Raw genomic sequence first — 25,137 nt, 5'->3', positions numbered from 1 at the left:
TGTCGGTCGTCACCACCCCCAGCTCCTTCAAGGTCAAGCCAGTCATTTGAAGGATGCCATCCATCCATCTTGCCCTTGGTCGGCCCCTCTTCCTTTTTCCTTCCATTTTCCCCAGCATCATTGTCTTCTCATGATGTGGCCAAAGTACTTCAATTTTGTCTCTACTATCCTTCCCTCCAATAAGCAGTCGGGCTTTAGTTCCTGACGTATGGACTGGTTGGATCTTCTCGCTGTCCAAGGCACTCTCAGAACTTTCCTCCAACACCACAGTTGGTATAACACAATATAGTACTATGCTAATAGTATAATATATTGTATGTATATATATCTTGCAAGCCCCTCTGAGTCCCTTTCAGGGTGAGAAGGGCGGCATATAAATGTTGTAAATAAATAAACAATTTTTTATTTTCAAGTGTGGAAAGAACTGATCAGTGAAGCAACCACCTTAGTCCAGTTTTTATTGAAAAGGAAACATACAAAATTCTTTTCTCCCCGGCTTCCCCCCTCCCCCTGGTACAGACAACCGATCCCCTCAAGTATGTACAGGTAGCACCAATTTTGTCCTATGTACAAGCACCAAGATACCCGTATATACATACATACAGCCCTTGCTGTGCAGTTCGGTCCCACCCCGCCCGCTGTACAAAGCCCAGAAAGTCCCCTATTTACAGGGGACGCCACAGGTCCCATGTGCAATTCTCTCTCCCCACCCTTTCCCCCCCTGTACAGGCTCAATGAACAGTATTCACATAGTGCTAACTTGCCCTTGCTCCCACCTCAGTGAGCAGCTCTCCTGATAAGGCACTGCTGGGTTGGGAGCTCTCGCCTCCACCCAGAGCAGGCAGTCCCATGGTCCCCCTGTGAAGGAAGGGCCCGGCGGAGGAGCAGCATCGTCATCGTCGGCCTTTTTGTCACCCAAGGAAGGCAGGCCGTACGTTTCTCAAGTCCCAAGGAAAGTCTGGCTTTTCCCTCCTGGCCAGCAGGAAGAGGAGACGGGAGGCACTCCTCTGGCACGCGGCAGCGGCGCCTCAAGCAGCAAGTCGGGAGGCTCCACTCTTCGAAGCCCGCGCTAGCCCCTCACGGGCAGGTTGTACAAGACGCCGAGCAAGTGGAACACAAAGTGGTAGAAGTGGCCCCAGGCGGCACCACGCGGCCTGTGCTCCTGCAGAGGGAAGGAGAAAAATCGACATTGAGGATCGTCGTTGATACAAAGCCCATTTCTGACTCAGTAGCCATGGACTGGACCACTCCACCCTTTCACTGCCATCCTTGTGCCGCTGCCACAGCCTGCTCTCGCTGCCTGTGCCCTGCCTTTATATCCTGGGGCTATTTATAGGCCATGAGTCAGCGGTGGTTGCCGGTGGGGCCCTGCCCAGTTCCCTGAACAAACAAGGCAGAGTGGGAGGTGGCCCGGTTTGTGTCTTTGTGAGCGGCGGCGGATCTGAAATTCTTGGAGAGCTTTGAACTAGCTCTTTCCCGCCCACCTTACAACCCTGCACTATATTAGAAGGACGTAGCCTTTTGTCCGTAAATCCCAAACAGCCCCCAACCACACCTCTTTGGTTCTCTGTCCATGATTCTCCACTCACCCTTTGCTCGTATTCTAGCTGGAAGCGGTCTCCCATTTCGCGGAGGCGGGCCCCGATCTCCCGCTCCAGAGTGGGGAGATGCCTAGGGACGTGCCCGTTGGGTTCGGCGGCCCTTTGCTCAGGCTCGGCGGCCACCCCTTCCTCCTCTTGCAGGCCTTGGGGGGTTGTCGTAACTGGCAGCAGCGTTCCTGCAACAACAACAACAAAAAGAAGGGAGGTCAGACCAAGGAAATGGGGGAAATGTGTGTCAGAGAAACAGTCCCTTCCCCAAAGCATACCCAAGGCTGGGGGGGTTGCAAAGCAGCGCGGAGCAGCAAGGAGGGGGACTGGGGAGAAGGGAAGAGAGACGTTTCCTGTATCCTTGGTAACTGCAGCCTGTTGCGGCTGAGCAACGAGATCATTTCAGGACACACGGAGCAAATCTGTCTGTGTCTCCTGATCTGAGGCCCCTTTTCCTGCTGGGATCTCCACTTCCCTTTTAGGATGGGTTCTCACTTGGGTTGCCAGGTGCAAGGAACAAGACGCCGAAAGTCCTGCAAAAGTGATGGAAAAATTGCTATTCTGTAAACTGTGTTGTCTAAGGCTTTCATGGCCAAATCACTGGGTTGCTGTGAGTTTTCCGGGCTGTATGGCCATATTCAGAAGCATTCTCTCCTGACATTTTGCCCACATATATGGCAGGCACCCTCAGAGGTTGTGAGGCATCCTCACAACCTCTGAGGATGCCTGCCATAGATGTGGGTAAAATATCAGAAGAAAATGCTTCTGGAACATGGCCATACAACCTGAAAAACTCAAACAACCCCTCACAACTTCTGAGGATGTCTGCCATAGATGTGGGCGAAACGTCAGGAAAGAATGCTTCTGGAACATAGCCATGCAGCCTGAAAAACTCACAGCAACCCTTCACAACCTCTGAGGATGCCTGCCATAGATGTGGGCGAAACATCAGGAGAAAATGCTTCTGGAACATGGCCACACAGCCTGAAAAGCTCACAGCAACCCCTCACAACTTCTAAGGGTGCCTGCCATAGATGTGGGCGAAACATCAGGAGATAATGTTTCTGGAACATAGCCATACAGCCTGAAAATCTCACTGCAACCCTATTCTGTAAACCATAGCAAATCTGAGATTCAGGTGACTTTGACACTTCATTGTTGCTGTCCATTGTTGGTATATACATTGTTGGTGTACATGAGGTGTCACTGTAAGTGTGAAGGATTTTATTGTAATTTTGTATTGCTTACTGTATTTTTATGTTTTATGTATTTTATTTGCTGGGCTTGGCCTCATGGGGAGATGGCGGGGTATTAATAATAATAATAATAATAATAATAATAGAAACCAAATATGAATCAACAAGTACTTTCGGAGGAGGTGGCCATGTGTTGATTTTTTGGAAACTATGTGAATTAAAATTAAAATCAATACAGATTGAAACCGATTTTCTTAATGGTCACTTCAGGGTGGCTGGCTCCACAGGATATGCATTTCTGATTGTCCCTTAACGCTCTGTTTGGAAACCTGGCGGCCCGAGTTGTCACCCACCCACATGTGCCTCACACGCTGCATGCTTTCCATAAGGCATGGCATAACCTTGTTCAAAAGGGTTTGTTTCCCTCGCACAGGCTTTGATTTGGTGGAACCGGAGGGTGTAGTGACCTCCTGCCCACCCCATGGGGTGGGCAGGAGGTCACTTCACCCCCTCTGTTTCTACCAGGATGGCATTTCCAACCAAAGCCTAAAGAGCTCCCTTGCTGCCTCTCAAACCCATCCATCCTTGGCAGACAAAGCCAGGGATCATCAGCACTCCGCAGTTACGCCTTCCCAAGGAGGATGCCATCAGACAAGCCCACCCGCCAAGGTGGGCGGTGGCACTAGCGTGGCACTACGTCCCCCAATCTTTTTCTTCCTCTCTCTCTCTCTCTGGGCAGCTTAACCCTTTCCTGGAAGGGGAGCAGCTTGATAAACCACGTTGGCCACCGCACAAAAGGAGGTGTGCCTGACAACAGCTTCAAAACACACTACGCCTACGTTTCGACACTATCACTTCCAGCTGGGAGGAAAAACGATGCTGCGTACACGTACAGAGACTCTTGACATCTCCGAACGCATGGAAAAGCAGCTGATAAAGCACCCAACCTTGAGGGATGGGTTGGAATGAAGGGCATTCTATACACAAGTAGATAACCCTCATTGGGAAGACATAGTCTAAGACTCTTTGGCACTCTAATTGAAAAAAAAAAGTACTGACATCCAAAATGGAAAAAGGGTGTCTCTGCACACAGTGGAGACTTTCTGACACCCCAAATGGGAAAAGGGGCATTCTGTACATGGGCAGAGACTCTTTGACATCCCAAATACCATTCTGGAAAGGGAAGGAGCAGGAGAGGGAGCGTTTGCAAAAGCCATGAACAGCTAGTCCTTCGTCACCCAGCCAAGGCACTCTACACATGGGCTTTGACATCTAGATTGAGAAGAGGGGGCGTTCTGTACACGGGCAGAGATTTTGCATCCTGCATGGTATTTGAAAAAGGAAGCCACGTGCTGGGTCACTCAGTTTGGTATAAAAAGGCACTCTACACATGGTCGGAGACTTGTTGGCATCCTGATTGACAAGAGGTACACTCTGCACGTGGTCAGAGACTCTTGGAATTTCCAAAATACCTTCCAGCATGGGAAAGGGAGGAGGAGAGGGAGACGCTTGCAAAGGGGATGCAACACACGGGAATCAAGGGCACTCTGTCTCAATTTCACATGCTAATTGTGACGAGGGGTGCTCTGCACACGGTCAGAGGCTCTTGTGGCATCCCAAAGACTACTGGGGCAGGGAAGAGGGAGCGGCTTGCAAAGGGGATGCCACACACGAGAATCAAGTGCCTTCTGCACATGGTCAGTGACTCTTTGACATCCTAATCAAAACAAGGGGTGCTCTGGATATGGTCAGAAACTCTTGGAATTTCCAAACTACCAGTCCGGTAGGAGAGAGGGAGCAAGAGAGGGTGGGGCTTGCAAAGGGCATGCCATGTCCAAGAATCAAGTGCACTCGGCACATGGTCAGAGACTCCTGGAACATCCCAAAGACCATTAGAGCAGGGGAGAGGGCGAGGCTTGCAAAGGAGAAGCCTCGCGCGCTTTGCACATGATCTTGGAGCATCCCAAAGACTACTCGGGCAGGGAAGAGGGTGAGGCTTGCAAAGAAGAAGCCTCACGCGGGAACCAGGGGGCACTCTACACATAGGTAGAGGCTCTTGGGGCATCCCAAAGACTACTATTGGGGGACGGGGAGAGGGTGAGGCTTGTAAAGGGGAAGCAGCGCACGGGAACCAAGGGCACTCTTCACATTGGCAGAGGCTCTTTGACATGCTAATTGAGTTGAGGGGTACTCTGTACGTGGGCAGAGACTCTCGAGACATCCCAAAGACTATTGGGGCAGGGGAGAGGGTGAGGTTTGCAAAGGAAAAACCTTACGCAGGAATCAAGGGCACTCTTCACATGGGCAGAAGTTCTTTGCCATCCTAACTGAGTCGAGGGTTGCTGTGCACATGGTCAGAATCTCTTGGGGCATCTGAAAAACTACTATTAGGGGGAGAAGGCGAGGCTTGTAAAAAGGAACCTGCGTGCGGGAGCCAACACTCTGCACATGGGCAGAGATTCTTTGCCATCCTAATCGAGTCGTGGGTCGCTCTGCACATGGTCAGAGGGTTTTGGAGCATCCGAAAGGCTATTAGGGGAAGGGGAGAGGGCGAGGCTTACAAAGGGGAAGCCTCGCGCGGGAACCAAGGGCACTCTGCACATGGGCAGAGGCTCTTTGCCATCCTAATTGAGTCGAGGGGCGCTCTGCAGGTGGGCAAAGACTCTTGGGGCGTCCCAAAGATTAGGGGAAAGGTTTGCAAAGGGGAAACCTCACGCGGGAACCAAGGGCACTCTGCACACGGGCAGAGATTCTTTGCCATCCTAATTGAGTCAAGGGGCGCTCTGCACGTGGGCAGAGGCTCTTGGGAGAGGGAGAAGTTTGCAAAGGAGAAGCCTCGCGCGGAAACCAAGGGCACTCTGCACATGGGCAGAGGTCCGTGGCCATTCCAAAGACCATTCTCCGGAGGCCGGCTTACCGCTGCTGCCGCTTCCGAGCGGGGTCCTTCGCGGGGCGGTGCTCAGGCGGGCGGCGGGGGTGCCGGGGCGGAGGGCGGTCGGCAGGGCCAGCGTCCCCCCCAAAGGGCCGGCGGGGCTCCCGGAGACGGCGGCTGTCGGCTCGGCGCGGAGGCTCCCGTCCTGCAGCGGTCTGGCCATGGCGCTCGCGGGGATCTGCCGGAGGGAAGAGGCGGTCAGGAGGGCGACGCCGGGGCCAAAGCCAGCAGCTCGCCAACTGGGCATCCTTCACGCAGCAACACAACAGGGTGGGTTGGCTGCCTGGCTGGCTGTTTGTAAACAAACCCGAAAAGGAGGGAGGAGGAGGAGAGGAGGAGGAAAGACAGAACCCGAAACTAAAACTCCCCAAAAGTCAATCAGCAGTCTCTACGGACTTACTGCAGCTGCATGAACCCTCCGGGGGGCGGCTCAAGGAGTGGGTCGCTCGCTGCGGCTCGAGCAAAACAAGCAGAATGCTTTTGCAAAAAATGAGGAGAGGAGAGGAGCCGGAGCTGCTGCAGCCGCGGCGCGCGCCAAGCGGACGAGTGGCGCGAGCTGGGGCAGGCGCTGCCGAGCCCGGGCAAGCCCCGCCCACCTTGACGTCACCCCCCCCCCCCCCACACACACACACAACTCTCCTTCCTTTCCCCCCTCCCTCCCTCCTTCCCTTTCTCTTGGAGGCAAGTTCGGGCTTGTGCTGCCGGGCTGGGAAAGCCCCCGCCCCGAATGGAGGAAGGGGAAAAGAGGGGCAGAGAGGAGTCCCACCTCGGTGGCTTCGGTCCCGTCCCTTTACGATGGCCCAAACCGTCGAGGAGGAAAGCAGCCCAGCCTCGCCCGCCTCTCTCTCTCTCTCTCTTTGGGAGGAAAACAGGGCCCGCCCACGCCTGCTTTCTTCCAGCTCGGCGGGGCTGGCAAACACAAACACAAACCGCGTGTTGTTGTTGTAGTGGGAAAAGGAAAGGAAAGGGAGGGAGGCAGCCTTTGCAACCAAGCAGTCGCCATTTGGGAGGGGAGAAAAAGGGATGGGGAACACAATGGGAAGGTCTAGCTTTTAAAAAACAGAGACAGGTGGGGTGCAGGTTGAGTGTCTCTTGTCCAAAATGTTTGGGAAATGCAGTCCCAATGATCCCAAGCCATTGCAAAAGGGAATCCAACCAAAAAGGGATGCAAAGAGAGGGATAAGGGTTGATTCATTGCTCCTTATCCCAAAGGCTAATAATAATAATCCCAAAGGTTGAGTATTCCTTGTCCAAAATGTTTGGGAAATGCAGTCCTAAGGATCCAAAGCCATTGGAAAAGGGAATCCAACCAAAAAGGGTTGCAAAGAGAGGGAGATGGGATAAGGGTTGATTCATTACTCTTTATCTCAATGGTCAATAATAATAGTAATCCCAAAAATTGAGTATCCCTTGTCCAAAATGTTTGGGAAATGCAGTCCCAATGATCCAAAGCCATTGGAAAAGGGTATCCAACCAAAAAAGGGATGCAAAGAGAGGAAGATGGGATAAGGGTTGATTCATTGCTCCTTATCCCAAAGAAATGCAGTCCTAATGATCCAAAGTCATCAGAAAAGGGAATCCATCCAAAAAGGGATGCAAATAGAGGGAGATGGGATAAGGGTTGATTCATTGCTCCTTATCCCAAAGCATAATAATAATAATCCCAAAGGTTGAGAATCCCCTGTCCAAAATGTTTGGGAAATGCAGTCCTAATGATCCAAAGACATTGGAAAAGGGAATCCAACCAAAAAGGGATGCAAAGAGAGGGAGATGGGATAAGGGTTGATTCATTGCTCCTTATCCCAAAGCATAATAATAATAATAATAATCCCAAAGGTTGAGTATTCCTTGTCCAAAATGTTTGGAAAATGCAGTCCTAATGATCCAAAGCCATTGCAAAGGGGAATCCAACCAAAAAGGGATGCAAAAAGAGGGAGATGGGATAATAATAATAATAATAATCTTTACTTATACCCAGCCCCCATCTCCCCTAGCCCAACAACACATTACAATAAAATAAAATAACACCAAGGCATAAAACAACAACACAATAAAAAACATAAAACATAAGAATACAGTAAAGAATGTGAAATACAATAAAAGTAATTCACAATCCCAGTGACAGTAAGCGGGCCACATGTACAAGATAAAATACTAAAAACTCTGGGTGAGATAGGAATGGAGCAGATTATTTGTGATAACGATAAGGATAAAGATAATGGTTGATTCATTGCTCCTTATCCCAAAGATTAATAATAATAATTCCAAAAGTTGAGTATTCCTTGTCCAAAATGTTTGGGAAATGCAGTCCTAATGATCCAAAGTCATTGGAAAAGAAAATCCAACCAAAAAGGGATGCAAAGAGAGGGAGATGAGATAAGGGTTGATTCGTTGCTCCTTATCTCAAAGGTCAAAAATAATAATCCCAAACGTTGAGTATTCCTTGTGCAAAATGTTTGGGAAATTCAGTCCTAAAGGTAAAGGTTTCCCTTGACATCAAGTCCAGTCGTGTCCGACTCGGGGTTGGTGCTCATCTCCATTTCTAAGCATGACTACATGGAGTGCTGTTACCTTTCCGCAGAAGCGGTATCTATTGATCGACTCACATTTGCATGCTTTCGAACTGCTAGGTTGCCAGAAGCTGGGGCGAACAGCGTGAGCTCACCTCATTCCCTGGATTCAAACCGCCGACCTCTTGGTCAGCAAGTTCAGCAGTTCAGTGGTTTGATTCACTGCACCACCAGGGGGCTCCAAGGTGAGGATTAGATTCGAGTAAATAGGGTAATTTGCATATTAGTGGTACCTGTTTATCTACTCACGTTTCTGTTTTCGATCTGATAGATGAGCAGTATCTGGGGCTGACGGTGGGTACGCACCCGACCCAGGCTTGCACTGCCAAGGTTTTGATCGGTGGGATTTTCTACAGCTTAGCAGTTTAACCCACTGTGTTAAGCCCAGTCCCTTACAGGATAAGGGACCTGTAAGAACCTGTCCCAAATATCCAAGGATGCAGCCAGAAATCCGTAGGTGAGGGGATGCTACAAGAAAAACACAATTTTCCCGCGTCTTTTCCTAACCAGGAAGTTCATGTCTGAGTCATCTCTGCTTGTGGGGTGGCAATGAAAAGGAAAGCACGTTGCTGTTATGAAAGGAATACCAACATTTGTTCCTCATTTCCTGCAGTGACTGTACAATCACTTTGAGGAAAAGGAAGAATTGTTTATGTGTCTTGATGTCTATCTGGGGGAGAAAACTCCAAAAACTGCAATAATTTTTAGAAGAGTGATGCTTTCTTGGGTGAAATTCTTTATTATTGAGTACTTTCAAGTCATTTCTGACTTACGGTGACCTAAAGGCAAGCCCGTCATGATGTTTTCCCAGCAGAATTTGTCCAGAAGGGATTTGCCTTTGCCATCCTCTGAAGCTGAGAGTATATGACTTGCCAAGGTCACTTAGTGGGTTTCCATGGCTGAGGATACCAACCCTATTTTCTGAGTCATATGTCAACACTCAAACCACTATTTATTTATTATTATTTATTATTTATTTAAAACATTTATATTCCGCCCTTCTCACCCCGAAGGGGACTCAGAGCGGAGCACAGCATATACACAGCAAACATTCAATGCCTGGAAACAATACATAAACATTAAAAAAACATTTATCAAAATATTAAAATACACCACTTAAAATAACACCATTTAAAACCGTCCTAGCCATCCACTTCAAATCCATTTGGCTCCTGTCATCTTTCCCATTGCCGCTTCATTGCCCTGACCCGAAAGCTTGGTCCCACAGCCAAGTTTTTACCTTCTAAAGGACAGAAGCGAGGGGGCCGACCTGATCTCACCAGGAAGGGAGTTCCATAGCCGGGGAGCAATCATCGAGAAGGCCCTGTCTCTCGTCCCCACCAATCGTGCCTGTGACAATGGCGGGATGGAAAGCAGGGCCTCCCCAGAGGATCTTCATCTCTGCGATGGTTCATAGGGGGAGATGCGTTCGGACAGGTAATTTGGGCCGGGGTCAGCACTTTGAATTGTTCCCGGTAGCAAACCAGTGGAGCCAGTGGAGCTGGCGTAACATGTGAGTTTTATGCTCCCTGTATGCCGCTCCAGTTATTAACCTGGCTGCCTCTCGTTGGACTATTTGAAGCTTCCAAGCAGTCTTCAAAGGCAACCCCACATAGAGTGCGTTGCAGTAGTCTATTCTAGATGTAACGAGAGCGTGGACCGCCGTGGCCAAGTCTGACTTCCCAAGGTACAGGCGCAGCTGGCGCACAAGTTTTAATTGTGCGAACGCTCCCCTGGCCACCGCTGCAACCTGGGATTCCAGGCTCAGTGATGAATCCAGGAGGACCCCCAAGCTGCGAACCTGTGCCTTGAAGGGGAGTGTGACCCCGTTCAGCCTTGCAACTGACCAGGAGGACCTCTGTCTTGTCTGGATTCAACTTCACCCTCATCCAGACCGTCACAGCAGCCAGGCACCGGTTCAGGACTTGGACAGCCTTCTTAGCATCTGATGGAAATGAATGACAGAGTTGGACGTCATCTGCGTACAGATGGCATCGAACTCCAAAACTCTGGATGATCTCACCCAGCGACTTCATGTAGATGTTAAAAAACATGGGGGACAATACTGAGCCCTGCAGGACCCAACAGGACAATGGCTTCTGGGTACGACCCTCCAGGAAGGACTGGAGCCACTGCAGAACAGTCCCTCCAAGACCCATCCCCGCAAGGATACCATGGTCTACGGTATCGAAGGCCACTGAGAGGTCCAGGAGAACCAACAGAGACACACTCCCCCTGTCGAGCTCTCTGCGGAGATCATCCACTAAGGCGACCATGGCTGTCTCAGTTCCATGTCGCCTGAAACCCGACTGCGACAGATCCAGATAATCAGTTTTGTCCAAGAATCCCTGGAGCTGCGAGGCAACCACACGTTCCAAGACTTTGCTCAAAAAGGGGAGATTGGAAACTGGCCGAAAGTTGTTCAAATCAGTGGGAGCCAGTGATAGTTCTTTCAACAGCGGTTTTATCACAGCTTGTTTTAAGCTGGCTGGAATCTTGCCTTTCCGAAGGGAGGCATTCACCACCACCTTGACCCACTCTGCAAACTCCCCTCTGGCTTCCTTTATCAGCCAGGATGGGCAGGGGTCCAGGATGCATGTGATCACCCTCGCCTCTCCAAGACTGAAACTTCACAACGGAAAATATTTTGGAAGTATTGTTTATGTCACTATCCACTGGCCTGTGGTGGCCACCGAATGATGCCACATCAAGTGCTGACTCAGTCACGTGTGCCACCAGGCCTTGATATTCCCTGGTTTCTCATGGAAATTCCAAACAAAGAAATTGCTTGTTCCAGATGACATCCACCCAAGGATTCTTAAACAATTCAAAAGTGAAACTTCTCTACTAACTATGTCATGTGACCCTGCAATCATTTTCCCTACCAAAGGATTGGAAAGTGGCCAATGTATCACCAATTTGTACAAAAGGGTCCAGAGAAGCTCTAGGAAAGTGTTGGGCTGTTAACCTCTATTCCAGGCAGGCTGAAGTGTAACTAGGAATAAAATAGTCATCCATATGAAGGACAAGCCCTGCTGATATTGTCAGTATGGTTTTTGCAAAGTTAGCCCTAACTTAGATGTAAGGAAAAATGCCAGTAAATATGTGGACAAAAGTGATCTGCTAGCTAGTACCTACTTTGGCCTTTCCCGTAAAGTCTGATACCAAAAACATCCCAGAAAACTTGGCAGCCATGGGATAAAAGAAGTTCTCTCATAGTTTGAAAACTTGGCTTAAGACTACAGCCAGTAAGAATAAGCTATCAGTTGTCACACTACGGATGTGACCAGTGCTTTTGAACATATTTGTATACAATGTATTGTTGAAGGCTTTCATGGTTGGAAGTTTCACCTGCATCTATGGCAAGCATCCTCAGAGGTTGTGAGATCCTCACAACCTCTGAGGATGTTTGCCATAGATGCAGGCGAAACGTCAGGAGAGACTGCTTCTAGAACATGGCCATATAGCCCGAAAAATCTACAACAATCCATATTTGTATACAATCCAAAATTAGGGCAGCGATTGATAGTAGTAGTAGTAATAACAATAATAATAATAATAATAATAATAATAATAATAATACTTAGAAAAAGGAGACAAAGGGTCTGATTCTGGCAGCCCAAGAACAAGCCATTAGAACAAATGCCATCAAAGCCAAAATTGAAAAGTCGATGACAGATTCCAAGTGTAGACTCTGCAAGGAAGCAGATGAAACAATAGATTGTCAACTGCTGCAAGACGATCATGCAGACAGACTACAAGCAGAGGCATAATACTGTTGCTCAGATGATTCTTTAGAACCTGTACCACAAATACCATCTGCCTGTGACAAAGAATTGGTGAGATCACAAGCCTGAAATGTTACAGAAAATGAACACGTCAAACTATTCTGGTACTTCCGAATTCCGACTGACAGAGTTTTGGAGCACAATACTCCTGACCTCATAATCATGTTAAAAAAAACAAGTATGGATTGTTTATGTTGCAATCCCAAGCGACAGCAGGATTAAAGAGAAACAACTGGAAAAGCTGACACAATACAAAGATTTAAAGATCGAACTGCAAAGACTCTGGCACAAGCCAGCCAAGGTAGTCCCAGTGGTGTTTGGCACACTGGGCACAGTGCCTAAAGACCTTGGCCTGCACTTAAATACAATCAGTGCTGACAAAATTACCATCTGTCAACTGCAAAAGGCCACCCTACTGAGATCTGCACGCATTATTCACGATACATCACACAGTCCTAGACACCTGGGAAGTGTCTGACGTGTGATCCGATACAACAACCAGCATAGTGGTCTTGTTTGCTGTGGACTAATCTTGTTGTGTTTCAAATAACAATAATAATTCTTTATTTATATCTCACTTTTCTCCCTCACGGGACCCAAAGCAGCTTACAACATATTAAAATCATGCAAACAACAAACCAAATATATTGATAAGTATAATATTATATAATATTCAATTATATAGACTGATAAGAACAGGAGGTGAAATGGCAAAACAAGACATTTCACATATACAACCATTGGAATTTGATGCTGAATGGTGGGAGACCCAGAAGTAGTTTTCTACCCAATGTGTATTTAAACTGTGGGACTCAACGTCACAAGATTAGTAATGGCGGTCAATTTGAATAGCTTTTAAAAGGAATAGATTAATGGAAGATGGGGCATTCAGTGATCAGGCATAGACAAACTTCCGCCCTCCAGGTATTTTGGACTTCAACTGCTACAATTCCTAACAGCCTACTGGCTGTTGGGAATTGTGGGAGTTGAAGTCTAACACACCTGGAGGGCTGGAGTTTGCCCACGTCTGCTAAATCACCAGTACTAAGGGAAGTGTGCTTTTGAAGTCCAAAATGCAATGCAAAGTTGCACTCATGTCATGCTAACAGAATACCCATGGATTGAGTATTGCAGACACAGGATAAATACTAAATAGGCTTTTCATCTGATCTAATGGAACTTCTCATGTATGCCCAACTTTTTGGGATGGCTTTTAAGGGCAGCACTATACAAAGTGCATTATGGTAGTCCAGACAGGGAAGCAACCAAGCTGAGCCTCTCTCAGGAAAGCTGCCCAACTGGCTAGCTAAATTAGGCTGGACGTGGGAAGGTCATCTCTCCAACGATCTGTTGGACTGTCCAGCATACTTGGAAGATGTGTTGCCAATGCCATATTTCACAACCTGCTTCTTGTAGGATCCTGTGTCGTTCCACTCACCCACCTACAAGAGACAGGTGTGTGGATCTTTCCTTCATTTCCAACTTCATTTAACCAAGGGGCCCAGGGAGGAGGGAGAGTGAAAAGCCAGTTTTGCTGGCAAGCTCAGCTGGGCAGCCTTTGTTGAGAGAGGCCAGGACCTCTGCCGGGGAATTCCCAGCAGCAGCTGAGCCTCTCTGCTGTGTGTATGTATGGGGAGGGGGTGTTTCAGGGCAGCGGGACCTCTTCCCCATTGCTGGGCCCCTGCCCTGGGCTCTGTGGGTCAGGGGGTCATCTCTGCAGTTAAAGCAGGAGAGGGAAAGGTGGGGGGGGGGGGGAATGGTAGAAAGTTCCACCTTTGGTAGAGATGTTGCCTTTCAGATGGGCATCTCAGTACCTCCATGCCCAGGGGCTTTCCTTGACTATAGCTGAACACTGCAATGGCTGTTGCTAACATTAGGCCTGGGGTTAAGACGGAGGACTTTGAATGAAGTTATATGGCAGGAAGTTGTGGTTTGGGGGCAGAGGGCTTGGTCTCAGGATACGGGTTTGCTGTTGTGTGTCCTGAACGTTAGGAAGAACTTTCTGACTGTTAGAAGAGCTGTTCAACAGTGGAACTCTCTGCCTAGAGTGTAATGGAAGCTCCTTCTTTGGAGGCTTGGATGAGCATCTGTCAGGGGGAGCTTTGATTGTGTTTTTCTTGTATGGCAGAATGGAGTTGGACTGGATGGCACGTGTGGTGTCTTCCAACTATATGATTCTATTAGCTGGCCTCTGCCACACATTGCTGTGGGCCAGTGTGTATATGTTTTGTATGTATATATATTTGTGTATAAATGTGTGTCTGCATCTATATATGTGGTTTAGTGCATTGTGTGTATTGTGTCCAAATTTGGTGTCAATTCGCCCAGTGGTTTTTGAGTTATGTTAATCCCACAGATGAACATTACATTTTTATTTATATAGACTAGCTGTACCCGGCACGCATTGCTGTGGCCAACCTTCCCTCCCTCTTTCTCTCCTTCCTTCCTTCTCTTTTGTTCTTTCCCTCTCTCCTTCCTTCCTTCTCTTCCTCTTCCCTTCCTTCTCCCGTTTTTTTCCCCCTTCCTCTTTCTATCCTTTGTTCCTTCTGGCCATCTGTGAGGGGTGATTTGAATGCAATATTCCTGCTTCTTGGCAGGGGGTTGGACTGGATGGCCCAAGAGGTCTCTTCCAACTCTGATTCTATGATTTTCTGCCTGTACTTGGACTGCAACTCCCAGCAGTCCTCTTGATCAATCTATCTATCTACCTACCTATCTCTATCTGTCTTATGTATCCGGTGGATTGCTGGGAGTTGCAGTCCAGAAATAGGAAATTAAAAATATGCAGGGATTGGGATGCTCTCAAAGAAATCCAAGGAGAAGAAAACTTGCAGCTTGGAAGCAAAGCATTTGAATTATCGTCGAAGGCTTTCATGGCCAGAATCACTGGGTTGTTGTAGGTTTTTCCAGGCTATATGGCCATGTTCTGGAAGCAATTTTTCTCCTGACATTTCGCCTGCATCTATGGCAAGCAGGTGAGGATGCTTGCCATAGATGCAGGCGAAACGTCAGGAGAAAAATTGCCTCCAGAACATGGCCATATAGCCCAGAAAAACCTACAACAACCCATTTGAATTATCGTCCTCCCCTAAAGGGCCTGGTGTAGGCGATGCTGGGCGCTGTAGTCCAGAAGAGAGTGTGGATATGCTATTGTGGGTTTTGTTTGCTAGGGGAGTCATTTTTGCACATGCGCTGTAGCGTCTTTTTGCTTTTTAAGTTCCTTCAGCTGTGTTTTTATGAGTGATGGTCACTCATTGGCCTGATACGCGTATTGTGTCCAAATTTGGTGTCGATTCGCCCAGTGGTTTTTGAGTTATGTTAATCCCACAAACTAACATTACATTTTATTTATATTTAGGGCTTTAGAGGCTAGGGTGCATCTACACTGTCGAATTAAGGCAGTTTGGCACCACTTTGACTTGCTACTCAATCAGGGGAGTTATTTTGCTCTCTGGCGGAGGTGTCCAAAGACCTTGTGAAACTACAACTTCCATGACTCCATAGCATTGAGCCACGGCAGTTAAGGTGGTCTCAAACAGCATCAACTTGACAGTATAGATCAGGCCTGGGCCAACTTGGGCCTTCCCTCCAGGTGTTTTGGACTTCCAACTCCCATCATTCCTGGCCTGAGGCCCCAGGGGGCCTCAGGCCAGGAATGATGGGAGTTGGAAGTCCAAAACACCTGGAGGGAAGGCCCAAGTTGGCCCAGGCCTGATATAGATGAAGCCAAAGTTCCTCCTGGCAGGGGAGGACAATGAGATTGAGCAGAAGGCTTTACTAGCAGGACTTTCCCCCAGTTCCTTCCCTCCCTGAGCTTTGTTTACATCCTGAGCACAAGAGGGCCTCTGAGCATGTCAATAGGGCCCTGAGAGGGGGAGGCGGGGGCTGGGCCGCGCTGATAGGCGAGCTCCGCCGTGTTGCTGCCCTCCTCCCGGCCTTCGCCGCACTCCAGGAGCGCCCTCCTCCTCCCTCCTCGCCTTCCCCTCTTCCTTCCTTCCTTCCATCCGGGGGGAGGACCCAGGCAACCCGGCTCGCGCGATGATTGGTCGTGCCCTTGCTCCTCGGAACCAATGAGCGCTCCGTCGCCGGGACAAGCAGGCGCGCCTCCGCCAATGAGGACGCGGGACGGCGTGGGGTGGCCGGAGGAGGCGGGGCGCCGAGCGCGCTGTCTCCAATGCGCGCTGCTTCCCTCCTCCTCCCTCGCCCCGCCCCTCTCCTCACGCTGACATCACTGGCTGTTTATTTCTCCCTGGGCCCCGCGCATGCGCAGTGCCAGGGGCATGAGTCAGGCTTCCTTGCTTGGGTTGCCGCCGCTGCAGAAGGGCGAGTTTGCCCAGTGACAGCAGCCACGAGCCGCAGCTTGGGCCGCTTCCTCTCCTTCGCGGTGATGTCATCTCTCGTCGCCCTCCCTCCCTCCTTCCTTCCTCCAAGTTCTCATGGAGTGGATCCACACTGCAGAGCTGTAGCAGTTTGGGACCACTTCTAACTGCCTTGGCTCTGGGATTTGTAGTTTGTTGTGGCCCCAGGTCTCTTGGAAAGAGAAGGCTAAATAGATTTTGGCCCCAGATCTCTTTGAAAGACAAAGCTAAGTACATCTTGGAACTACAAACCCCAGATTTTTTTAGCAGTTAAAGTGGTGTCGAACTGCATTAAGTCTTAACTGCCTTGGCTCTGGGATTTGTAGTTTTTTGTGGCCCCTGATCTCTTTGAAAGACAAAGCTAAATAGATCTTGGAACTACAAACTCCAGGTTTCTCTAGCAACTGAGCTATGCAATTCAAGTGGTGTCGAACTGCATTGGCTTTGGGATTTGTAGTTTGTTGTGGCCCCAGATCTCTGAAAGACTAAATAGGTCTTGGAACTACAAAACCCAGATTTCTCTATCAATTGAGCTATGCAATTAAAGTGGTGTCGAATTGCATTAAGTCTTAACTGCCTTGGGATTTGTAGTTTGTTGTGGTACCAGATCGCTTTGAAAGAGAAGGCTAAATAGATCTTGGAACTACAAACTCCAGATTTCTCTAGCAACTGAGCTATGCAATTAAAGCTGTCTCAAAGTGTGTTAAGTCTTAACAACCTTGGCTCTGGGATTTGTAGTTTGTTGTGGCCCCAGATCTCTGAAAGACAAAGTAAATAGATCTTGGAACTACAAAACCCAGATTTCTCTAGCAATTGAGCTATGCAATTAAAGTGGTGTTGAACCGCATTAAGTCTTAACTGCCTTGGGATTTGTAGTTTGTTGTGGCCCCAGATCTCTGAAAGACTAAATAGATCTTGGAACTACAAACCTCAGGTTTCTCTAGCAATTGAGCTATGCAATTAAAGTGGTGTCGATCTGCATTAAGTCTTAACTGCCTTGGCTTTGGGATTTGTAGTTTGTTGTGGCCCCAAATCTGTGAAAGACAAAGCAAATAGATCTTGGAACTACAAACCCCAGGTTTCTCTAGCAATTGAGCTATGCAATTAAAGTGGTGTCAAACTGCATTAAGTCTTAACGGTCTTGGCTCTGGGATTTATAGTTTGTTGTGACCCCGGTTCTCTTTGAAAGAGAAGGCTAAATAGATCTTGGAACTACAAACCTCAGATTTCTCTTGCAATTAAGCTATGCAATTAAAGTGGTGTCGAACCGCATTAAGTCTTACCTGCCTTGGGATTTGTGGTTTGTTGTGGCCCCAGATCTCTGAAAGACAAAGTAAATTGATCTTGGAACTACAAAACCCAGATTTCTCTAGCAATTGAGCTATGCAATTAAAGTGGTGTCGATCTGCATTGTTTTAACTGCCTTGGCTCTGGGATTTGTAGTTTGTTGTGGCCCCTGATCTCTTTAAAAGAGAAGGCTAAATAGATCTTGGAACTACAAACTCCAGATTTCTCTAGCAATTGAGCTATGCGGTTAAAGTGGTGTCGAACTGCATTAAGTCTGCAGTATAGATGCATCCCAACCATCTCCAAATGGGATGGCAATGTGGCCTCATCTGGCCTGATTTCCCCCTGACCTCAAAGAAAGGTGATCCCACTGACAAAACATGACAGATGTCAGGACGGAATCGCCGCCCACCAGCAGCTTAGGCTTCCATTGGACACATATGGCATATGATCTCATATGGATTATTATCATTATGGTATTCTTTGCAAAGGATGCCACTCAAACCATCAGCAAAACAATTGAATTATAGAATTGGATGTCATCCAAAACATCAGCAAAACTACTGAATTATAGAATCGGAGGATGCCAGTCCATGCGGGAATACACAATCAAACACTCCCAACAGATGGCCATACAGCTTCTGCTTTATTATTTATTTACTTCATTTTTACTCCCCCTTTCTCACCCCACACCTGGAGCCCCTGGTGGCGCAGTGGGTTAAACCCCTGTGCCGGCAGGACTGAAGACCGACAGGTCGCAGGTTCGAATCCGGGGAGAGCAGCGCGGATGAGCTCCCTCTACCAGCTCCAGTTCCTCCAGCGGGGACATGAGAGAAGCCTCCCACAAGGATGATAAAACATCAAAACATCTGGGCGTCCCCTGGGTAACGTCCTTGCAGACGGCCAATTCTCTCACACCAGAAGCGACTTGCAGTTTCTCATGTCTCTCCTGACACGACAAAAAAAAAAACCCCACAGCTTACAAACTCCAGCAAAATTCAATGCCACATGGACATAACAATAAACCACACCCCAATAAATTCTGTTGTTTATTCGTTCAGTTGCTTCCGACTCTTTGTTACCTCCTGGATCAGCCCATGCCAGAGCTCCCTGTTGGCTGTGGCCACCCCCAGCTCCTTCTAAGTCAAGCCAGTCCCTTCAAGGATGCCATCCATCCATCTTGCCCTTGGTTGGCCCCTCTTCCTTTTTCCTTCCATTTTCCCCAGCATCATTGTCTTCTCCAAGCTTTCCTTTCTTCTCATGATATGGCCAAAGTACTTCAAGATTGCCTCGACTGTCCTTCCCTCCAATGAGCAGTCAGGCTTTATTTCCTGGAGGATGGACAGGTTGGATCTCCTCGCAGTCCAAGGCACTCTCAGAATTTTCCTCCAACACCACAGTTCAAAAGCATCTATCTTCCTTCACTCAGCCTTCCCTATGGTCCAGCTCTCACATCCATAGGTTACTTCAGGGAATACTATTGCTTTAACTATGTGGATCTTTGTTGCCATGTGATGTCTGTACTCTTCACTATATTATTGATATTGGTCATTGCTCTCCTTCAGAGAAGTAAATGTCTTCTGATTTCCTGGCTGCAGTCTGCAGTCATCTTCGCACCTAATCTGTCACTGCCTCCATGTTTTCTCCCTCTGTTTGCCAGTTATCAATCAGTTTGGTTGCCATCATCTTGGTTTTTTAAAATGTTTAGCTGCAACCCAGTTTTTGCCCTTTCTTCTTTCACCTTGGTTAGAAGGCTCCTCAGCTCCTCTTCGCTTTCAGCCATCAAAGTGGTATCATCTGCATATCTAAGGTTGTTAGTGTTTTGTCCAGCAATTTTAACTCCAGCCTTGGATTCCTCAAGCCCTGCATGTTGCATGATGTGTTCTGCATACAAGTTGAATAGGTTGGAGGAAAGTATACAGCCCTGCCACACTCCTTTCCCAATCTTGAACCAGTCTGTTCTTCCATGGCCTGTTCTTACTGTTGCTACTTGGTCATTATACAAATAGTTAAAACATGAACAATTAAAACACATACACAATAAAACAGATTAAAAACCATATAAAGTGCCAAGTCTAGATCTTTAAAACCTCTGGAGAAGGCAATTCCACCACACTCTGAGGCAGCGAATACCACTACTGAACAGATCCAAAGCCAAAGTTAGGGGATTACTCTCTTCAATGCATTTGACACCATCTCTGGATCCTCATGGGATGAGAAGACACTGCAGCTAGATCCACTTGACACCACTGCCAATTCATGTATCGCACTTGTGTTCAAATACCGACCCTGGAAAAATCATGGATCCACCATCACCCAAAAGCCTATATCTGATATATTGATCCTAAATAATAATAATAATAATAATAATAATAATAATTTATTTATACCCTGCCACCATCTCCCCAACAGGGACTTGGGGTGGCTTACATGAGGCCAAGCCCAGACAACATATTACAGCAAAATAAAACCAAAACATAAGCAACAAGCATCAAAATTACATTAAAAAACATATGAATACAGTAACAATTACAATATTGTTACTGTAACATTACAATAACACAATCACAGTGACAGTGGGTGGGCCACATGTGCAGGATAAAATGTTAAAAAACTCGAATGAGATAAGAAGAGGAGCAAATTATTGTAATATGCTTTCAATGTACCATGTTTGTGCTCACAGTGAATTTTCAAAATTGGAATCCCTGTGATGAGTCCATGAGAATCCCTGCATTTCATCCACAAGGATCCCTATTTTAGGTCAGTGAGGATCCTTGCATTGATTCCATGAGGATTCTAACATCGGTTCTGAGGATCACAGCGTTGGCTCTATGAGAACCCCTGAGGATCCCTATGTCGGGTCCATGAGCATCCCTGCTTTGGTTCCATGAGGATCCGAGCATTGGCTCTATGAGGATCGCTGTGTTGAGTCTATAAAGATTTCTGTGTTGGATCCATGAGAATCTGAGCACTGACTCCACAAGGCTCCTAGCATTGGCCTCATGAGAATCCGAGTGTTGGCTCCATGAGGATCCTTGCATTGGTTCCATGAGGATCCTAGCATGAGCTCCACGAGGATCCCAGCATTGGTTCCATGAGGATTTGAGCAGGGTCTCCATGAGGATCCAAGCATTGGCCTCATAAGGATCCAATGTTGACTCCATGAGGATCCTACAATTGGTTCTATGAGAATCTCTGTGTTACATCCATGAGGATCCTTGTGTCTGGTCTATTAGGATTGGGTCCACAAGGATCCCTGTGTCAGATCTATGTTTCTATTATTTGCTTCATTCTGCAGATAGAAACAGTGGTCTCGTGTGGTGTGGTGTAAAGCAATGGTTTTAGCATTGGACTTCAATGCTCAGGGGTTCTGAATCTGCAGTAGACCATGGAAGCCTTTTGGGTCACATTGGTTAAGTCACAACCTCTCAGTCTCAGAAGAAAGCAAAGGTGAGCTCTTTGATAGGGTCGCTTTGAGTTCAGAATGACTTGTAGATGCACAGCAACAACAACAAGAAATAACACGATTTGTGAGTAATTTCAGATTGGATGGTGTGCAAAAAAACAAAACACCATGCACATGGCATGGGTTCTGTAGCTATGCAATTCATATTTTTGTTTTTGAACGGTGGCAAATTGTACCATGTCGCTGAGCCTTAAGGAGACGTGAGATCTGATGGTGTTTGGATAGTATTAGTAATATCATCTGAAATCAGGATGATCCAATTTTTTCAGGGGTGGAGTGATTCTGGGATGCAACTTTGTCCTTTCTTCTCTGAAGCCCCCCTCCACACAGTTTGTTTTGCAGCAGGGCCAGCCAAGCGTGGAAAACAGCTCCCCTCCTCCTTTACAGGTTCTGCTCAACTGCTTGGACCCCCTCCTCTTTTCCTCCTCCTCCCTGGATGTCCCCCTCCCCACCTCTTCTTCCTCTGTCTCCCTCCTCCTTGCATGCAAAGCAAGGCTCCCATTGGCTCGGGAGGACCTCAGATTGCAGCCACTCAGCAGCAAGCAGGTGCCTGTTTCCAGTGGAAGAAACGCCCGCCGAGGCACCGAGAGCCACGGCAACACAGCCACTGGCCACCGAGGCCACACCGCCCAGCCTTAGCCCACACCCACCTACTCTACGCATGGGCCTTTGCAAGGCCACAAGGCTCACCCTTTCATTCATCCCAGGCTTTAAGACTCCCCCAACTTCTAGGAATCGGGTCCCGCCCATGCCCATTTGAGTCATTCAGACCTAAACATGCCATGCATTATAGAACTATTAATCCATAAAGTTATAATACGTTCTAATACTATGCAACATGAATTTTTGTTCCTGGGTTATACATGTTATTTTGTAATTGGTTCTATCATTAGAATATGGGGAAAGTTTATTAAACTGCCGAAACTTTGTTTTTTGCAGGACATCCGGCAGCACCTTTTGCGATAGTTTTTCAATGCATATCTCCTCGAGTCTCAACCAATTCAGCCTAGTTTGTGGCAGCCCCAAAAACAAAGTTTCTGCAATATAACAACTACTTTCAAAGTATAGCACAATTAAACAGAAATGAAACACTTGCAAACCAGGAACAGAATGTTTTTCTAATTTTGTTACATAGTGTCATAATATGCTACAGTCCTGTCCTATGGGATTGGGGTTTGTAGGGTAATGGGACACTGGATCTCTCTCAATTGCCCCTCTAAACCACCAATAAAGCTAGCTTAGTGTCTTGCTTGGACTGCTGAACAACCCCCCCCCCATCTACACTGATTATTTAATGCAGTTTGAAGTCAGCTTTGAAAAAAGACTGCATACAATTGCAAAGGAGATCCTCAAATTGGTTTCCCAGATGGTGAGGACACAAACCACAGAGCACTGATGTGCATGAAGTGCTTTCTTTTGTGGAAGTTTTGTTGTCCAGCCACTGTAGTTCGGAGCTATCTTCAAAATTGCATTAATTGGTCACTTACTTACTTAGGTGATCTCTCGTAGCCCAAGGATGATGGTCCTCCAAGTGTAGTGTCCTGGCGGAGGGCCCGTAGGTGGCTGTGGAGCCCTATTTTTGATCTCCACATTCTGCCGCGGTGAGGACATCGGTTTCCAGGTGGAAGGCAGTCCTGGTCAGAGTTGGCTTGACACACCTTCCTTTTGGAACGTTTCTCCCTTTCGCCCTCCATTTGTGCCTCTTTGAATTCTGCAGCACTGCTGGTCACAGCTGACTTCCAGTTAGAGTGCTCAAGGGCCAGGGCTTCCCAGTCTCTCTGGTCTATGCCACAGTTTTTAAAGTTGGCTTTAAGCCCATCTTTAAATCTCTTTTCCTGTCCACCAACATTATGTCTTCTTTTCTTAAGTTGAGAATATAGTAACTGGTTTGGGAGATGGTGATTGGGCATTCAGACAATGTGGCCAGTCCAGCAGAGTTGATGGCCTAGGAGCACCGCTTCAGTGCTTGTAGTCTTTGCTTCTTCCAGCATGCTGACATTTGTCCACCTGTCTTCCCAAGAGATTTGCAGGATTTTTTGGAGGCAACACTGATGGAATCATCTCAGGAGTTGAGTCTGAGGTCTGTAGACAGTCCACATTTCGCAGGTATATTACAGGGTTGGGAGGACAATAGCTTTATAAACAAGCATATTGGTCATCCTATGGATGTCCTGGTCCTCAAACACTTTCCGCTTCTCTGACTAACTGATCAGTGTAAAAGGGAGGGGGCTCCAAAACTCGAGAGACCAAGCTTTGAATCTCCACTCAATCATAGCAAGCCCATAGGATCACATTAAGGTCCCCCTTAATTGGAAACAAAGGCACCCAAGAATAACCCAATCTGCAAATCCATTGAATAGCACAATGGAAATGAATGCGGATCAATAGTGGTAGAATTCTGGAGTGTGAATGGCCATTTGATTCCTGGCTGGTGTAGTATAAAGGGTGGTTGGTGCACACACTAAGTTGCTTCTGGTATGAGAGAATTGGCTGTCTGCAAGGACATTGCCCATGGGATGCCCGGATGATTTGATGTTTTTATCATGCTTGTGGGAGGCTTCTCTCATGTCCCCGTATGAGGAGCTGGAGCTGATAGAGGGAGCTTATCTGCCTTTCCCCAGATTTGAACCTGCAACCTGCTGGTCTTCAGTCCTGCCGGCACAGGGGTTTAACCCACTGTGCCACCAGGTTGCGCCCACAGGTTGAAAGCCATTGAAATATGGTTTTCAGTGGGCAAGCAGATGGCAACTACTGGATGGCATATGTTCTGTGTCAGAAACTAGAGCTGATGAGGTCTATCTGATGCAATTTTCTCAATAAGCATCCCAAATCACCAAACTGAATCTAAAGCTGACCGAAAACTGATTCGTAACCCTTTTGAGACTAATGCTGGAGAGTGGTCCCTGGTCAAAATGATCCCTGGTCAAAAAAAGGTTGAGAACCACTGAATTATTGAAATCTTTGAGTGCGTATTTCAAAAAGTACAATTCAGTTACAGTAGAGTCTCACTTATCCAGCATAAATGAGCAGTCAGAACATTGGATAAGTGAAAATGTTGGATAATAAGAATTAAGGCCAAGCCTATTAAACGTCCAATTACATTATGATTTTACAAATTAAGCTCCAAAACATCATGTTTTACAACAAATCGCCAGAAAACGCAGTTCAGTACATGGTAATGTTAAGTAGTAATTACTGTATTTACGAATTTAGCACCAAAACATTGAAATGTATTGAAACAGCTGTGGATCCGGGTGGGAGGCAGACTATGTTGGATAATACAGAACGTTAGATGAGTGAAGGTTGGATAAGCAATACTCTATTGTTGTACCTAGTTACTCCCGCCGCAGCCTCGGTCAGAATTTGGTGTAATGGGTTAAACTGCTGAGCTTGCTGATTGAAAGGTCACAGGTTCAAATCCAGGGAGTGACATGAGCCCCAGTTTCTGCCAACCTAGCAGTTCGAAAACATGCAAATGTGAGTAGATTAATAGGTACCACTCCATGGTGGGAAGGCAACGGCACTCCATGCAGTCATGACGGCCACATGACCTTGGAGGTGTCTATGGACAATGCCAACTTAGAAATGGAGATAAGCACCAACCTCCAGAGTTGGACACAACTGGACTTAACATCAGGAGAAAATCTTTACCTTTACTTTACTAAATAAGGCAAAAACAAATGCATTTTAGAAAGATAAACCAATGTCTGGTTCTCTCCTTCAAATCAATGGCAATGCATAGTGCTGTAAAAATAAATCAAGATGAAACAATGTCATCTTGGGTGCCCACCATGCCTTGTGAGAAACTTTATTGCCACTTCCTGATCACAAATGAGCTTGTTATGATTCTGTGCACCAACATCTCTGGATGGAGCTATCTTTTTTTATTGGAGGAGGAGGTGCTTGGCTTTCCCCAAAATCCGAGGTGGCCACCCAGATCTGCCGAATGGT

The 25,137-nt window shown here is 47.3% G+C and overlaps 1 protein-coding gene across 3 annotated transcripts; it reads right to left on the bottom strand.

Annotated features, from left to right (window-relative positions):
* Window positions 1–444: 444 nt before the first annotated feature.
* LOC132780150 (uncharacterized) lies at window positions 445–6,583 on the bottom strand. Of its 3 annotated transcripts, none has more exons than XM_060783707.2 (4): window positions 6,484–6,583; window positions 5,703–5,895; window positions 1,590–1,777; window positions 445–1,162 (listed from the first exon to the last, which is right to left on the bottom strand). In XM_060783707.2, the coding sequence occupies exons 2-4, from the start codon at window positions 5,878–5,880 to the stop codon at window positions 1,070–1,072; spliced, it is 459 nt and encodes a 152-aa protein (XP_060639690.2). In that variant the 5' UTR covers window positions 5,881–5,895; window positions 6,484–6,583; the 3' UTR covers window positions 445–1,069. The 3 variants fall into 3 exon arrangements, with proteins under 3 accessions (XP_060639690.2, XP_060639689.2, XP_060639688.2); XM_060783706.2 differs by lacking the exon at window positions 6,484–6,583 and adding an exon at window positions 6,118–6,296; XM_060783705.2 differs by lacking the exon at window positions 6,484–6,583 and having other exon boundaries at window positions 5,703–6,298.
* Window positions 6,584–25,137: the final 18,554 nt, after the last annotated feature.

This window comes from Anolis sagrei, chromosome Y (assembly GCF_037176765.1).
Source record: "Anolis sagrei isolate rAnoSag1 chromosome Y, rAnoSag1.mat, whole genome shotgun sequence".
Taxonomy (NCBI): Eukaryota; Metazoa; Chordata; class Lepidosauria; order Squamata; family Dactyloidae; genus Anolis; species Anolis sagrei.
Note: the sequence above shows the minus strand (reverse complement) of the source record. Positions and strands in the feature narration are given on the sequence as shown.

Excerpts from the sequence above, each read along its gene's own strand:
- LOC132780150 (XM_060783705.2), bottom strand. The coding sequence starts at position 5,964 with ATGCCCAGTTGGCGAGCTGCTGGCTTTGGCCCCGGCGTCGCCCTCCTG. Across the intron at positions 1,778-5,702 it reads GCTCGGAAGCGGCAGCAGCG|GAACGCTGCTGCCAGTTACG; the intron begins GTAAGCCGGCCT and ends TTGTTGTTGCAG. Across the intron at positions 1,163-1,589 it reads AGCTAGAATACGAGCAAAGG|GAGCACAGGCCGCGTGGTGC; the intron begins GTGAGTGGAGAA and ends TTCCCTCTGCAG.